The sequence below is a fragment of the Aethalodelphis obliquidens genome, unplaced genomic scaffold, assembly GCF_003676395.1.
Source record: "Aethalodelphis obliquidens isolate GAN/ISIS:26980383/991018 unplaced genomic scaffold, ASM367639v1 scaffold2, whole genome shotgun sequence".
Lineage (NCBI taxonomy): Eukaryota > Metazoa > Chordata > Mammalia > Artiodactyla > Delphinidae > Aethalodelphis > Aethalodelphis obliquidens.
Genome location: NW_020837946.1, coordinates 38,578,292 through 38,596,257, shown reverse-complemented (window position 1 = coordinate 38,596,257; position 17,966 = coordinate 38,578,292). Strand labels below are relative to the sequence as shown.

At 39.7% G+C, this 17,966-nt stretch overlaps 1 protein-coding gene across 9 annotated transcripts in view; it reads right to left on the bottom strand.

Moving 5' to 3' along the window:
- The window catches only part of HECW2 (HECT, C2 and WW domain containing E3 ubiquitin protein ligase 2), a 414,407-nt gene that overhangs the window by 101,949 nt on the left and 294,492 nt on the right, over window positions 1-17,966 (bottom strand). For all 9 annotated transcript variants that reach the window (XM_027125303.1, XM_027125331.1, XM_027125328.1 and 6 more), the window contains one exon: window positions 7,017-7,202. In XM_027125303.1, coding sequence (XP_026981104.1) covers window positions 7,017-7,202 — 186 coding nt within the window. The remainder of the gene's footprint in view (window positions 1-7,016; window positions 7,203-17,966) is intronic.

Below are 17,966 nucleotides of genomic sequence, written 5' to 3'. Positions count from 1 at the left end.
CCCGCGTACCGCAAAAAAAAAAAAAAAGGGAGGGAAGGGAGGGAAGGGAGTGAGGGATCGACGGGTGGGGAGGGAGGGTGGGGAGGGAGGGAAGGGAGGGAAGGGAGGGAGGGAAGGGAGGGAGGGAAGGGAGGGGGGAGGGAGGGAAGGGAGGGGGGAGGAAAGAAAGGAGCAAAGGAGGAAAGAATTTTTAAAAATGAAGAAAGAAAAAACACTCTTAGGTTAAGTAACATTTGGTTTTCCTTATTAAAACTCATATTCGTCTACCAGATCTATTATCCCCATGAACACATACTAATGATCAAACCTAGCCAAGAACCAGAAGCATTTTAACCAAGTCACATTTTAATACTACTGATACATATTTCTTTCTTTTTTTTTTTTTTTTGCGGTACGCGGGCCTCTCACTGTTGTGGCCTTTCCCGTTGCAGAGCACAGGCTCCGGACGCACAGGCTCAGCGGCCATGGCTCACGGGCCCAGCCGCTCCGCGGCATGTGGGATCCTCCCAGACCGGGGCACGAGCCCGTGTCCCCTGCATCGGCAGGCGGACTCTCAACCACTGCGCCACCAGGGAAGCCCCGATACATATTTCTTGCATAAATATAAAAAGTTTGTATCAACAATGTAACTCAGATCCCAAAATACCCTTGATTTTCACAGTCCTGAGAGTGTACAAACATTTAAGAATTATGCAATAAGAAGTAAGAAGAGATTTTCTTTCTCTACTGGCCTACTTTCTTTGCTTATATGTTTTGTTTCAAATAAGGCAAGTCAAAATGTGTCCTGTATGTTAGTTGAAAATCCTAGATCTTAGGTACAACAAATATGTACACGTAGATATTGATCACAGTCTCATGAGGACTATCCTGCATAAAATAAAATGTGGGTTAATTCCCAAAATCAAAATGATTAAGGAAATCAAGTAATGGAACAAAATACTGATTAAAATATAGTGTGGAATTCTGAACAAGATACCTTTCCAAATGTAATTAAAAGTAGAAAGAAAAGCATTACATATTTGATGTCAAACCCAGTTTGGAACTGTATCATCTAATCTTTAAGACTGAAGAATCAAAGATCTATAAAATCTAGGAAGTAAAAAGGGAAACTTAGTCTTCCTCTAATTTAACCTATTAATTTTTTAAACAGCTTTACTGAGATATAACTCAGACACTATACAATTCCCCCATTTAAAGTATATAATCCACTGTTTTTAGTATATATACAGGATTGTGCAACTATCACCATAATATAATTTTAGAACATTCTCTTCTCCAAATGAAACCACATACCTATTAGCATTCACTCCCCATCCCATTTCCAACCCAAGGAAACCACGAATCTACTTTCTATCTCTATAGATTTGCATATTCTGGACATTTCATATAAATGGGATAGTATGTGATATTTTGTGACCAGTTTCTTTTACTCAGCAAATATTTTCAAGGTTTACCATACTGTATCAGTATTTCATTCCTTTGTACTGTTATACAGTATTCCACTGTATGGATCTACCACATTCATTTATTCATTTATCAGTTGACGGACATTTGGGTTGTTTCTACCCTCTGGCTACTTTGAACAACGCTACTGTGAATAGTTGTGTACAAGTTTTTGTTTGGAAGCACATTTTCATTTCTCTTGGGTATATACCTAACTGTGGAATTGCTGGATCATGTGGCAACTCTTTGTATAAACATTTTTCCAAAGAAGATATACAAATGACCAATAAGCACATCAAACGATGATCAACCTATTCTATTCATTTGCAGAGATAAAGAAAGTCAGACCTAGGAAATTTAAATGATGTATCCCAAGTCAGTTAGATGGCTAGTGGCCAGTGAGGTCTAGACTAACCTTGCACAGGAAAATTATTACAGGATTTGGATACAGAAAGACATGGATCTGTATACAAGAGTTTACTTGCACACTTAACCTCTTTGAGCATTGGTTTCCTCATCTATAGCAAAACCTATTCCACAGGATTATTGTGAAAGTTAAGTGAGCTAATATATTATCCTATCATAGAACCTGGCATCTAATTAGTCATCAATATATGTGAATTTCATTCCTTTCCATTATTCTATGCGTCCCTAGCATAAGGACTCTATGGTATTTGAGCATGAAGTCATGCATGTGTTTCTGGTGAGGTGTCCTCTAGTAAACTACCTATGATCTAATCAAAACCTATATGTATGTACGTATGTATGACTCAGTCTTGAAGTATACCAGTAACCCCAGTACCTGGATTGGAACTCTTCTTCCTTGGAATGATAAAATATCTCTCATTTCCAAAGACAATCTCTCCCAATAGAGTGTAGCAGTTAAGAGTCATACTCCTAGAGTTAGAATCCTGAATTCCTCACTTACTTGCTAATACACACATTAGTTAACATCTCTAAATTTCAATAAAATGTAGATAATAATAATAATAATACCCACCTCATAAACTTCCATGAGGTCTAAATAAGATAATTCATGAAAAAGTACCTAGTACAGTGCCTGGCACATGGTATAAGCTTAATAAATGCAGGTATCATCATTAACACCATTGTCACTGTCATTATCATCATCATCCTCATCTTACCTAGTAAGGCCTGATATTCTGTTCTTACTCTTCAACTAATAGTCAATTAAAAAAAATACTTTACTTCTTTTATGTAAGTCAAGGACATTTTTCACTCTAGAACTCTCAAAAAAAAAAAAAAAAAGCTTATCAGTATAGACTCTTGTGAAATCTCACCCAATTTAAACCTTTGGCCTTAAGTAATTAGAAAAAAAAGTCTCTTCCAAAACTGAAGACAGCTAAAGTGTGGTACAAGCATAATCACTACCTTGTTCAAACAGGTAATACGAAAAATCCAAGACAACATATGCATTAAGAGAGGTCAAATCAGGCGAATCTTAGGAGCTACTTCTGGTGAGAGCACAGGAGGAGGGAGTGGCACTGAGGAGAGAGCCTGGAAGCTTCTTCATTTGTCCAAAGCAGACATCACTGAATAACCAGGAATCTACAGGTGACAAGTTTCATTCATTCATCAAACTTGTTTTGAGAATCTTCTATATGAATGGCACTGGGGTTGAAGGGGGTAATTAAAAATAAACAGAATAACTCTCAAGAAGGGGATCATCTGCTTTAGAAGATAATAAAATAAGTTAACAACTATACCATGAGACAGATGGGGATAGCTGTCATAAAACAGTGCAAGGGAGACTCTATGGGGAGTCGCTTATGCCTGGAGAGCCAAGAGCAACCCACCCAATATGCTGCCCTTCAGTGATGTGTCTAAAAGCCCCCACCCCCTCAACTATGGTAGGAGACCCTACCACAGGCTCCCAGAGCACCTTCACTGTAATTGCTAGAAGATATGCATTCACCCTCCTCACTGGTGAGAGGCAGGGTAAAAGCACAGACCCTGGAGCTGGATGTCTTGAGTCAAATCCAATTCTATCACGTACTAATTGTAGGACCTCGGTAAATTTGCCATGCTATGCTTCAGTTTCCTCTTCTAGAAAATATGGGTAAAAATAGCAGTTATGTACAAGGCTGCTGTGAGTAGGGAAGGAATTAATCTAAGTGCTTATAACATGGGTAGCACACAGCCAATGCTACATACTACATAATGCTACACTGTTAGCTTGTATCATTGTTATCACAGTGGCATGTACATAGTAGGCATTCAGAAGTGTGTTGAATGGCAAAACAAATGAAAACACAAAAGGAAGATGTTGCACTTGAGAAGACAACATGGGGACAAATATCACAAGCCTGAGCAGCTAAGTTTGACAACGTTCCTCTTAAGAACCATTTCTTTTCATGCAGGTGAGGATTTGGCCATCCTATTCCATGTCAGTTCTAGAAATCAATCATCACTGAGGGGAAAAAAAACCTCGTAGTATTTAATAGCTTTCGATGTTATATTAAATGGGGCAAAAAGTTTACTCCCTTTAAATGGTCTGGAGGTAAAGCTATTCATTAAAAAGGGGAGCTAAAATTTCTGGCTGGAAGAAAACCTATTAACTGCCTGGAGGATGGGAGCCATGACTTTTAAAGTACAATCAAAAGCAGCACAGCCAAATACAGACATGGCAAGAGCCTTTCCCAAATATTCTTTTAAGCTATTTTAGTTCATTGGAGGCCAATCATTTATACAGGAAGGATAGGGGAGAAGTACAGGGAGATTCACCTGCTTTCATTAAGGTACCCAGCTTAGCTAAAAATCTTATTAAAGTCCAAATGCACAAAGCAGAAGAATCAGGCTAAAGTGATAATCTTTCAGGCCTGTCTGATAATCCATTTTGTCCACAAGGCCAGGGGTCTTTCCACATCTTTCATGCCACACAGCATGCAAATGCAAAGCCACCAACAGACTGTGAGGTCAGCTATCTACCAGCCCACATCCAGGGCTCTTTACAATGCTTACAACTTCAGGCTGAAACCCCAAATGAATCCAAACCCTCAGGGAATAAGATGGATGGCTATGTTACCCACACAGCCGAGATAATGTTTACCTCTGTTTAACTATCGAAACTTTATAAAAGCTATGAGACAGAATTTGTTCTTAAGAATACATTATAACTCAAATACTATCCTAAGTTTAACTTAAACTTTTCTCGAGGTTCAGGTGTTATTTATAAGAAGCTCTCTCCTGAAGCATGTCTGACAAGTTGTGACTGGCAAGAAAGGAACCTCCCCTTCCATGTCTGCATGATAAGTTCCCGATTCCCTTTAGCTAAGGATACAAAATGACTTAGCAAGTTAAGTCCCTATAAAGAGCAGAAATACATGCAGCATTATCTCAAGTTAAGTCTCTATATAGAGCAGAAATACATGCAGCATTATCTCAACTTGGGTTTCCCTGGAGCTATGGTTCTCTAATGAGTATAGCTCCTCATGACACCAGGAAAAATACTGTCAGAGTTGAGAACACAGCTGAATTCTTCGTCTGCTAATGCTCTTTTATATGCAGGTATAATACCATCAATATTTTCCAAAGTCCTTTCTTGGACCACCTGTGCCCTTCCATTTAGTTAGAATGTTTACAAACACTGGGCTCTCAGGCTGTTGACCCAGAATCAGCACCAGCAAAGTGACATCCTCCTCTGGAAGGAGAGAGCACAGGAAGTGCCCAGGGTCCCTGCGTGCAGCTCCTAGTGTCCTGGAAAGACTTCCCTGCCATGCCCACCTGACTCTGATACAACGCCATTCTATCTGTGGTCCAGGGACCTAATCACAAATCCATTCTCTTTCATCTATTCTACTTCATGCTTGCCACTTCTAATCTCCTCTAGGCTGGGAATTAGAGGTTTACTAAAAAAAATTTACAGAAATCAAGTCAATAGTTTCAATGAAAGTCTGAGGGCTCCTCCCATGCAAAATACATACATGTACTTTGTAATATCTAATTTGACTGCTTATAAGTTCTTAGATAAGATTGCTGGAAGCTGAGTTCAGGATGAGTAAGATGCTACTGTGGTATTATTGCCAGAGGGTACTTTGGGGGAGTACTTTGGGGGAGAACGGCATTTATTGAGTACTTTCCACATTCCATTCGCCTTGAAAGCTCTTCCCTGACATGGTTTACTTCTCACTTCGTTCAAGTCTGTGTGCATGTAGAGTCTTTTTTTTTTTTTTTTAATGGTAGAAATTATATGAGCTTTATTTATTTATTTTTTTTAACATCTTTATTGGGGTATAATTGCTTTACAATGGTGTGTTAGTTTCTGCTTTATGCATGTAGAGTCTTATCTGTGAGGCCTTCCCCAGCCACCCTCTATAAAATAACCCTCCACTTCTGCCTTTCTCTAGACCCCATCTCCTGCTTTCTTTTAAATCATAGCTTTAATCAGCTCTTGGCATGCTATGTATTTACCTATCTGTCCATTGCCCATCTCTTTCCATCAGAATGGCAGTTCCATGGAGTAGTTGGCTTAGCTGTTTTGCACAGGTACTCAATAAATATTTGTTGAATGAAAAAGTCAAGCATAGTTATTGTAAATATCTTGTCAATTTAATCCTCCCCACCCTACAAGTCACATATTTCAAGCCTTTTTATAGATAGGGAAATTGAGGTTGGTTACTCAATACTTGGAGAGCATGCTGTGGTGGTTAAGAGCATGGACCCTGGAAACAGACTGCCTGGATTACAGCCCAGCTCAGACACTGCTCACCTCTATGACACTGGGCAAGTCACTGAACCATTCTGGACCTGGGATCCTTTATATGTAAATAGCAATAATAATAACAGTACTGCCTTACAGAGTTGTTGAGAAGAGCTTAAACATATAAAGGGCTTAAACAGTTCATGGCTCACAGTAGGTGCTGAACGAGAGTTAATAAATAAAATCTTAGCTGAGAAACACCTTATAAGAATTACTAACTTTCTCATTCTGATTTCTTACTTATATAACAACCTCCTGATTACAAGCCAGCTTTCTGGTTCATCCGTCGAAGAAGGAAGTACGGATGTGGTTACCCGGCCTGTGTGAGAGTTACGTATTTCTCATCATAAATTCATCAATCTGTGAATCTTGTTTTAATGTGCTAACAAAACCAGGGTTCTGAATCAACAAGACTGAGGCCCAAACCCCGACGGTGTCACAGACACACCTTGCGCTGTTGCTTAGCAACCTCCTAGCCACTTTTTCCAAACAATGCCGCAACTTGTATTCAACTACCCACAGCACAAGCTGTATAGTTAGAAGAAGGAAGTGTTGTTGCCTAAGAAACCTCTTCTCTAATCAGTAGAAAATGGTGAGAGATTACAATTCAAAGAAAATCCAGGGGAAGTGAGTGTTTTGCCCAACAAGTGCCCTCACAGCCATCCACCGCATACACTACTTCAGAAGAGTGTGGCAATGGTTTATGGTATCAAACAACCTGCTTGTCCAGGTTTCCCTCGAACCAGGTCACGCAGGGCTTTTAGCCCTCACTTGAAGGGCAGGGCCCAGTGCCAAAGCCACAAGCAGCCCACAGTCACACGGAGGCTTCCCCATGGCAACTCCCGCAAGTTACCTTGCCCTGATGATCATGTTTCATTTCCCAGCCCCTCGGCAGCTCCAGTTGTTTGTTTGCAAACATGTTGAGGAATCCCACAAGGTCCCGGTTATGCTGGTAGCGTTCAAAGTGGTGGGTGTCCCGCCGGACTTTGGTGATCATGTGCTTCAAACACGTGTTGTTTGTAAACATGCGGTAGGCACTCTGGAGAGGATGGAAAAACAATGTTAATCTGCTTTGGGACATGCAAAAGTAACATATATACTCCCATGGGCATATTTAATCTTTGGAATAGTGTACAGGCTTCAATGTAACTCGAGACCCACACATGGAAACAGCAGATAAAGCAAAATAATTTTGATCAAAATTAAATAGACTACAGAAAATCAGGGAGTCTTCACTAATGATTCTAGTTTTCTAAGGAACGAGAATGCTGTTGAGTCTCATTCTACAGGTGATGTAAGATCCTAAAGTTGGTTTTAGGCAAAACCCACACAGTCGAAATCACACCATGCTGGAGGCAAACATACCACCTCACAGTGAGCCCCAATACAGCCATTGTTTCCTCTGGCACAGGAACAGATCATCGGCTCTATGGGTGAGTGCCAATGAAGCAGCTGGCGTACATTTAGGAGCCAAGTTGTATGAAAAACTGCTTGGCCGTATATTTGAATATTAGAAGTACATGCAATGGGCTGAGTTGTTCTCACTGAGAGTCATATTTAACTGAGACCAGAGTAGACTGGAGCTTTTCATCTCACTCCTGCTTGGAGGCATAATCTCAGTAAATGGAATGGCAGGCAGAACTACCTGGACTGTATAACTCAGTATTTTTTTTTTCTTTCTCTCTCTTTTTCCTGTGTGTACACACACACACACACACACACACACACACACACACAGAGACAAATACACATATATATGGCTAAATTTACATGATTGAAATACACATTTAATAAAACTCCATTATACCAGCACATACAAAAAAGTGATTGTTTTGTAAAAGTATCTCATGATACTTAAAGAGGCCAAAAAAGGACCATGGGCTGTCTGCGTATGAGTCAGGCAACAAATATTCAATGCACAATACCATGTGCCAAGCAGTAGAAAAGGAATAACTGTATAGAGCTATTTCCTTAAGTCATCAGAAGAAACGTGATATTCATGAAATTGACCAACCGTGAATGATCTCTCTTGGAATGCTATTCTTCTCACGTAGATTCAAAGGGCTTTGGATTCCTCTTATCTTTAGTGTCCCAGGGACACCAGACTAAGTCTGGAGGCCTTCAGGCTTTACTTCATGGGTTCTGTTATTTATTTCCTTTTAGACAGACCAAGGCAAACCCAAAAGAAACCAGAATCCCTGGAAATCATTTCACTTTAATAAACATTTACTGTGCTGGTTATTGAGGATAAAAGAGAAATGAGTATGAGGACACTCAACAATGCTCCTGTCTTTCCAGGGTCCCTCAGGATGTGTCATGTCCAGGTCAAAGCATTTATTGCCGATGGGAGTCCCTCTAGAGGTACAGTGAGCACAGCAACCGGCCATGTCTAAAATGGTGGCTGCTTCCCAGTCTGGGTTCCTGGGTCTCTGAAGGACTACAGGGATCAGAGAACCCTGACAACCCAATTTGGAATGAGAAACAAACCTTTGCTGGCTTAAGCCACTGAGATTTTTTGGTCACCGTTATTGATGTATAACCTAAACTACATAAAGTAACTTTTCTACCGTTATTCTGATTGATTCCCTGTCATTATATACTTTTTGCTTTGCATTAGAATATTTTTCCTCTATCAAAATGGAAGGAAGGGAGGAAGGAAGGGAGGGAGGGAGGGAGGGAGGGAGGAAGGGAGGGAAGGCCAGCCACATTAAACAGTCCTCAAATATTAGTGTACTAGTTCCTTAGTACACCTGAGTAGAAAATATTTTGAGGGCACATTTCAACCTGACAGTCTAAATGAGAGGAGGTTTGATGGCTGTGAGAAATTATGAGGTTCAGAGCACAGAGCACTACCAAAGCAGGCAGGCCCATGCAGGGGCTCTGGGCAATTAGAGAGCACGAGAGAAGAAGAAAATGATACCGTGAAAGCAGAGAAGGAGACTAATAAAAGAAGTTGGAGGGTGTCAGAGACAAACGTTAGCTAACTCACAGTTTAGCCTATGGCTGACCCTTCCTTGGAGTCTTACGTCCAATCAGCAAGGCATCTGTTTTCTGCATTTGGCTCCATGGTGCTGATATATTTTCACAGAAGCCATTACAAGCATAGAGGCCAGAGACCACACTAGCTTCTGTGATGACGATGGTAACGAACGTGCAAGTCATACTCCCTAATAAGTCTCCTTGGGGACAAATTATTGCGGGATAATTCTGTCAGATAAATCATTTCATTAGCTGTCTTCTGAACAGGTGTATGTCCTGTCACCCTTCCTTCTCCTTCCGCCCATTAAAATAAGAGGCCACATCCTGATTCTTTATTTAGAGCACCAGAAATGCTCCTCACTCTGCTAAAGAAAAGCAGCAGAACTTCATTAGGGCAAGCAGTGGTGATTAGGTGAAGGAACCCACTCCAGCCTCAGGCACGAAGCAACTCCCTGGGGTTGGACAGCTCTTTAAGCACAGGAGTCTTAAGGCTGGTCTTATAATTAATTATGTCCTTTCATCTTCCTCCTCTCCACTCAATGAGACGTGTAATACGGTGCCAAGTTCAACTGCTCTTTGCAAAAAGCATCTACCAAAGTAAATTAAGTGTAAGGAAGATTTCTCTCATCACTAACCAGCAAACAACCTTTAGAACCACAGCTTTTTCAAGTCTGAATAATATGCACATGACTACTAGGGTCTATTTAAAACACATAAGGCAAACAGGAACATCCCTCTAGACTGCTACATGTCTATAAGAAACTACATACATACTTATTTACATGTATATGTTTATTTATACATGTTTATATGTAGGTATAACATTTATACAAGTCTATGCTTATATATACATCTGTTTATTCTATTTTTAAATATATATTTTATATGTTTATTCAATATGTATAGTATTGTTTTAAAATATATATTTTATATATATAGATACATATATATGATCTGAAATATAAATATCCTTTCTGAGTAATTTTGTTCAGAAAAGATATTTATACTCCAGTTCATACAGAACTCTGGTGAGGATTCTAGTCACAGCTCATGGACAGAGACAAAGAAAGTAATTTACTCTCTGCCTCAATTTGCTCAACTATAAGACAGGATAATAGCAACTGCCCTGATTTCTTCATAGGCATGTGGGATTGAAATCCAGTGGAACAAAGGATGTAAAAGTGCTTTGAAGAGGTAAAAATCACTGTAAAAATATAGAGTGGAAGTAAGTACAAGAATATATAAGGGATTATACCTATCATAACTACATTCTAACAGATGAATTATAGTACTAAAACTGTCTTCTACTTTCAGTCGTTGAAGATCTTGGGGGAGCATCCCACTTTCTGTTAAGGGAAGAAGCGTCTCATAACCTCTCACTAATTATGTGCTAAGCTCTGTGCTAAACCCTGAGGATACAGAGATGAGCACAGCCTGATCACTCAAAGGGATAGAGAAGGAAAATTATAGGGGGAGGTGGGAGGAAGGGGTTCACTGGAGGCAGAAAGTAGAGCTTGGGAAACGGAGGCCACAGTAGCAGTGAAAATACTGAAACACATTGATAGAACTAGCAGAGCTAAGAATGAGAACAGTCCAAAGAGTTGAGAAATACTAAACAGGTGGAATTAGGTTGAAAGAGCTTCGTCTTCAGGCATCTTTATTCGCCCTCTGGGGTTCAGTGGGTCTAACTGGAAAGGGATCCTTTTCTGTGTTTGAGTTGTTGTTTTGTTTTGGTCTTATAGAAAATATGCAGTAAAGGGATCTGATCTTCTACCTGAAACAAAAGTAGATTAGGAAAGGGCAAATGGACCTATTTCATAGCAGTCTCATTATAATGCACAGAACAATCTCACCTGGGAAGCTGCTGCATGTGGACTCACTAGCAGTAAGGCAAGTTGGCAACTGTTAACAGTAGACAGAGCCCCTTTAAATGAACCCTGAAGGGTGTAAAGTTTTCTTGTCCTTTGATGTGATTTAAAATGTCCATTTTGATCATCCCTTCTCTAATCCAAAACTCCCTTTCCCAATCCTCTTAGTTGTTTCTTGTCTTATCTCCCTAGTAAAGAAATAAACACTCCATGGTTGGATGAATGATCAACTGATTATGAACTGAATTTCTTTGTGGAATTTTGTTAAAATAACACTCCTTAGAGCTTGACATGTTTTGTTTGGTTAAGTGCTTGAGGTGTTAGAAGTGAAAAATACTGAGATGAGCCGAAGGGAATGTTACTGCCATTCAGCAACAGAATAAGAAAATTGTATGTGAACGCTCAGTTCTTATCAATCAACCAACTTATCGATCAATTAATTGCAATCAATGCAAGTAATAATCAAACCTCTTTTCTTTTTTTGGCAGTTTTTTTTTTTAAGTGTTATGGTGATCATATGCCCAGGATTACCTGGCCCAGTCTTGATTTACTATAAATCTGTTCTTTTCAGTAACACAGTATTGATACATTACTGCTAAAGAAAATCTATCTTTCCTATTCCAGAAATCCTTCATCAAGAACAGGTATTCTGATTTCATGCTTGGAAAATATCATCACTGCCTCTGTAGCAAATGTATACAAAGGCTCACAAGGGAGCAGATACGAGCATCTGTATATATTATTCACTAAACAAAATTTATCATGAACAACATCAAGTAACATTGTTTCCATAAGATATATGCTGGGATATGGAAACAGTCTTGTCTTAAGCAGGTGTTTCACAATATTTTTAATCATAAGGGATATTATATTTTTCTCATCTAGCTAAAGAGTAAAATGGAGGGAAAACTGAACTTATTGACAAAACTAAACTATCAACTCATCTACTTTGCAATAGCAGGAATTTCTTTCTTATAAGAATATATTTAAGTATTTTGGAGCAATATTTTTCTTCATTAAGTAGTAAGGCCTGTATAAGATGGAATTAATGTATTTCTAGAGAGTTTATTAAAAGTCGAAGTAATAATTATTTGGCATGTATGTTGGAAACATTATTCAGTTGCATATAATGAAATGTATTTATGTATGACAATTACTAGACAAACACAGTCATACCAACTATAAAAGACATGACACTAATAATTAAATCTTGAATTATCAGGAGAAATGGTTTATCAAGACAATTTTGGAAGCAATCTGATCACAACCAGAAGAGGGCAGTAGAATATATCTTAAAGCAACAACCACGCAAAAACAGAAAAAAAAAAATCCCAATATTTTATTCCTCAAGTTTTCCTTTAGAGTTATGACACCTATATATCTACTTAATTTTGTTCTTTTCAATAAATATGATTAGGTATCCACCAAAAAACTATTAGAATAAATGAATTCAGCAAAGTTGTATGATACAAGATTAAAATACAGAAATCTGTTGCTTTTCTATATGCTAATAATGAACTAACAGAAAAAGAAAGCAAAAAAAAAAAATCTGTTTAAAATCACATGAAAAAGAATAAAATACCTAAGAATAAACTTAACCAAGAAGGTGAAAGACTTATACTCTGAAAACTATGAAAGACTGATGAAGGAAACTGAAAATACATAGAAATGGAAAGATCTTCTGCATCCTTGGATTGGAAGAATTAATATTGTTAAAATGTCCACGCTACCCAAAGCAATCTACAGATTTAATGCAATCCCTATGAAATACCCATGACATTTTTCATAGAACTAGAACAAAAAACCCTAAAATTTATATGGAACCACAAAAGACCACGAATTGCCAAAGCAATATTGAGAAAAAAGAACAAAGCTGGAGGTATCATGCTCCCTGACTTCAGACTATACACAAAGCTACAGTAATCAAAACAGACTGGTACTGGCACAAGAACAGACACACAGAGCAATGGAACAGAATAGAGAGCCCAGAAATAAACCCACACACCTTGGATCAATTAATCTATGACAAAGGAGGCAAGAATATGCAATGGAGAAAAGACAGTCTCTTTAATAAGTGGTGCTGGGAAAACTTGACAGCTACATGTAAAAGAATGAGATTAGAACATTTCCTCATACCACATACAAAAATAAACTCAAAATGGATTAAAGACTTAAATGTAAGACTTGAAACCATAAAACTCCTAGAAGAGAACATAGGCAAAACACTCTTTCACATAAATCATGGTAATATATACTTTTTGGATCTGTCTCCTAAGGCAAAAGAAATAAAAGCAAAAATAAACAAATGGGACCTAATTAAGCTTAAAAACTTTTGCACAGCAAAGGAAACCATCAACAAAACAAAAGACAACCTACTAAATGGGACAAAATATTTACAAATAATATGACTAACAAGGGATTAATATCCAAAATATATAAACAGCTTATATAACTCAATATCAAAAAAACGAACAACCCAATTAAAAATTGGGAAGAAGACTCAAAAACATTTTTCCAAAGAATACATACAGATAGCTAACAGGCACAAGAAAGGATGCTCAACATCACTAATCATCAGAGAAATGCAAGTCAAAAGCACAATGAGATATTACCTCACACCTGTCAGAGTGGCTATCATCAAAAAGTCTACAAATAACAAATGATGGTGACGATGTGGAGAGAAGGGAACTGTTGTACTCTGTTGGTGGGAATGTAAATTGGTGCACCCACTATGGAAAACAGTATGCTGGTTCCTCAAGAAACTAAAAATAGAACTATCATTTGATCCAGCAATTCCACTCCTGGGTATATATCCGAAAAAAACCAAAAACATTACTTCGAAAAGATACATGCACCCCAATGTTCATAGCAGCATTGTTTACAATAGTCAAGATATGGAAGCAACCCAAGTGTCCATCAACAGATGAATAGTTAAAGAAGACACAATGGAATATTACTCAGCCATAATAAATAATGAAATTCTGCCATTTGCAACAATGTGTATGGAACTAGGGAGTATTATGCTTACTGAAGTAAGTCAGACAAAGAAAGACAAATACTGGATGTTATCACTTATATGTGAAATCAAAAAATAAAACAGGGCTTCCCTGGTGGCGCAGTGGTTGGGAGTCCACCTGCCGATGCGGGGGGGCACGGGTTCGTGCCCAGGTCCATGTGCCGCAGAGCGGCTGGGACCGTGGGCCATGGCCGCTGGGCCTGCGTGTCTGGAGCCTGTGCTCCGCAGCAGGAGGGGCCGCGGCGGTGAGAGGCCCGTGTACCGCAAAAAAAAAACAAAACAAAAACAAACCAAATATATATAACAAAACAGAAACAGACTCACAGTTATAGAAAACAAACTAGTGGTTACCAGTGGGGAGAAGGGAGGGGGAGGGGCAAGATAGGAATAGGGTATTAAGAGATACAAACCACTATGTATAGATAACCAACAAGGATATATTACACAGCACAGGGAAATAGCCATTATTTTGTAATAACTTGAAATGGAGTATAATCTATAAAAATATTGAATCACTATGCTGTACCCCTGAATCTAATGTAATGCTGTAAACCAACTATACTTCAACAAAAAGAAATCACAAATCGCACACCGTAAAAAGATGGTAGCTTGAAACTGACCACAGTGGGAATATTAACACTGAAGAAATCGGTAAATGCAAATCAGGCCTTGATATTGTTTTATGGGCTGTCTAGACTAAGAGTGAGTAAACTATAGACTCATGGGCTGACTGGCTGCGTATGCTAACCAAGTTTTATTGGAATACAACCACATCCATTCATTTACATGTTGTCCTTGGCCCAAATGCTGAAAATATTTACACTCTGGCCCTTTCCAGAAAAAGCCTACTGACTTTTTCTAAATAATAAGTTCTAGACTTAAGAAATTGGTAAAGAAAATAAAATGCTAATAATACAGATTAAAGTTCAAATTGTGCCATTACATTGCAAATAGCGCATGCGTGTGCACACACACACAATGAAGAAAAATAAGTCCAATATTCAAACACTATTATCTAGCAAAACAAAGAAGGTGCTGGCCTCACTGACAAAAGAGTGTGAAGAATGTCAGCTCTCCCTCCGAGATATGTGCCATATTCATCCACCTGTCACTGTCTCCACTGCTGCTGCACTAGTCCAAGTCCCTTCCATGTCTCACCACAGCGCCTTTTCACTTGTTTCCCTGATGCCAATCTTGCCTTTTAAAACCCAGTCTCAACACGGTAGGTAGAAGAAACTTTAAAAACATCAAAACTACACCCCCACAGGAACCCCTTTTAGAATAAAGCCCATTTAGAATGAAGCCCAAACTCCTTGCCAGATCACACAAGCCCTACATTTTGAAGCCCTGCTCACCTCTCTGACCGTACTATGTACCACATCAAACTCATTCCTGTCCTCAAGCCTTTGCTCTTCCTTGGCAAGCAAAGTTCTTCTCCAAGACCTTTGCCTTTCTGGCTTCTTGACATTGTACAACAGCTTGAATATGACTCCTTGGAGAGGCCTTGCCATCCACCTGATCTAAACCAGCATCTGCAGTACCTTGGCCCCAAGTCACCCTAGCCCAGTCACCTGTACTGTTTCAGTTGCCTCACGACACATTTTACTGTCTGCATTATCTTTTCTTGTTCACTAGTTGATCTTTATTCCACTGTATCCTGAGAGTCTCGAATGTACTAGGCAAATCATAGGCATTTAATAATTATTGGTTGAATGAATGCATGAACAAATGAACAAAGGAAAACTCATGTTACCTGACCTCAAGTCCAAAGCTTTTCCCACCACAGCATGACACTTTCTGTTTTAGACTGACGACTCTGAATGTTATCCCATTCTTCCTTGTATGAAAGCCTATGATCTCCTAGAATTGTCGCATACACGAGTTTAGGTTCCTGTAATCTGGCTTCTGCTTACCTTCCCAGGCTCAGATCTGACTTTCATGAGTGTCCCATGGTCTCCGCACACCAGCAACACCAAACTGCTGTACTAGTAATTCGGTTTCAGTACTTCTATAGTAATTACTAAGACAGCCCTGCAACTTCATGGATCTCTCGTTTTGTAAATGCTGCTCCTTCTACCTAGAGAGCTCTGGCCCATCTAGGGCAAGTTCCCATTCAATCTTTAAAACCTATCAGTCTTTAAAACCTACTCAGTCTTTAAAACCTATCCCAAACGCCAACCCAGCCATGGCTCCTCCCATGTGCCTTCTCCCCAGAGTTAATCACACACCCCAGCAGGATACCTTCTACAACCTTCCATCACCGCACTTACAACTCTGCTCACTGCATTGGAATGTGTTTTCAAGTCTGGGGCTCCAGAGCCCACAGTCGCTGTCAATTTTGTATCTCTAGGACTTAGTGCCTGGTATACAGTAGGGAATAAACAACTGTTGCTACACTGAATGCCTCTTGCATGAAATCTGAGAACAGCCTTCTCCCAAGTCCTCTCTCTTCCAAGATAAACCTATAAACCATGAGATAATGATCAGTATGCTAACTGATCAATAAATACGTGCATACTAATAGCCTCGCCAACAGCTCCTGGTGACTGGACTATGCTGACTGCTACTTTTCCCAACAGTCTATTTTTCCTAAGGCATATCATCTGTCTGGTTAAATTCAAAATGTTCTTACATTCCCTTAACAAGCCTCTCAAGAGTCCTCTTCTTCAGTTTCTGTTCTATTTACCCACCAAAGCCTGCCAACTCTCTGCCTGTGATTCTCTCATGCTGGATCCTTCCTCGCTATTTCCTCACCTCCTAGTCTAGGCTCTTATCAGCTCCAGCCACGACGAATGGGTTATATACAGCTGGATGTCTGTGGCCAGGGTCTCCCCCGGCCCCCATTCTAAAGCGCTCCAGGTGCAGCTAAGACAACCTTCCCCTAATTAAAACCTCCAGGAAGCCGCTCCCTCAGCCCTCAGAGACTTGCGGGACAGGGCCCGCCTTGCTCGCCCTGTTACTCCTGGCACCTTGCAGAAACACGAAGCTCCTTCTCGATGCCTCCACACCTAGTCCAGTTTCGAGCTGTTTACTTGCACGTTAGCTGACCCAGCAAGATGAACTCCTGTGTCAGACCAAAGCCCTACAGGTGTTTCTCATTTGTTCTTTTTCCCATCCCTAACAGCCAGTTTTTCACCAAGTCATGTCGACTCTACCTTCAAAATAGCCCTTGAGCCCGTGCACTTCTCTCCATCTCCACACCAACACCAGTATTCCAGCCATCACTGCCTTTCCCTTGGACCGTGAAGTTCTTCCGTTCTCATCACCCTGCTTCCACCCTTGCCTTTCTACGCTCTCCAAATCCAAGCATGTCACACTCTAAGTGCATGATGGCTTCCCGCTGCTCAGAATGGAATCTAAATCCCCTGCCATGTCCCATAGGCAGACCTATGATCTGGATCTCACTGACTTTCCAACGTAGTATCACACCACCCCCTTTTCTATCACTACACAGCAGCCCCTCTGCCCTCTTCTGAGCCCTGGGGCACCTGCACTTCCTGTTTCAACTGCTTGAAATGAGCTTCCCCTGGCTTTTCCCATGGTTGATGATTTCTCATCTTTCAACTTCCAACTCAAAAATTATTTCTTCAGAGAGGTGTTCTAGAACCATCTTTCTAAGGTAGCCTTCATTCTCTGCCCATTCTAGGATAAGAACTTGATCTTATTGCCCACTGTGTCTGCAGCACCTACCATAATTTCTAGCATAAACCGTGTTTTAAGTAATATTTTTTGGATGATTAAAATAACTCACTATGCATATAGGACATGTTTTTCACTTCTGTCTTTGCTCATGCATACCCTCCACCTAGAAGGCCCTCCTACTCCTTTCTTTTTTAACCAGCCAGTGTCTGTTATTTATTCTGAGACAATTTAAGATTTACATCACAAAGAAATGCTTTCTAACCAACTTTCCTATCACACTCTAATTTTTTTCTTCACA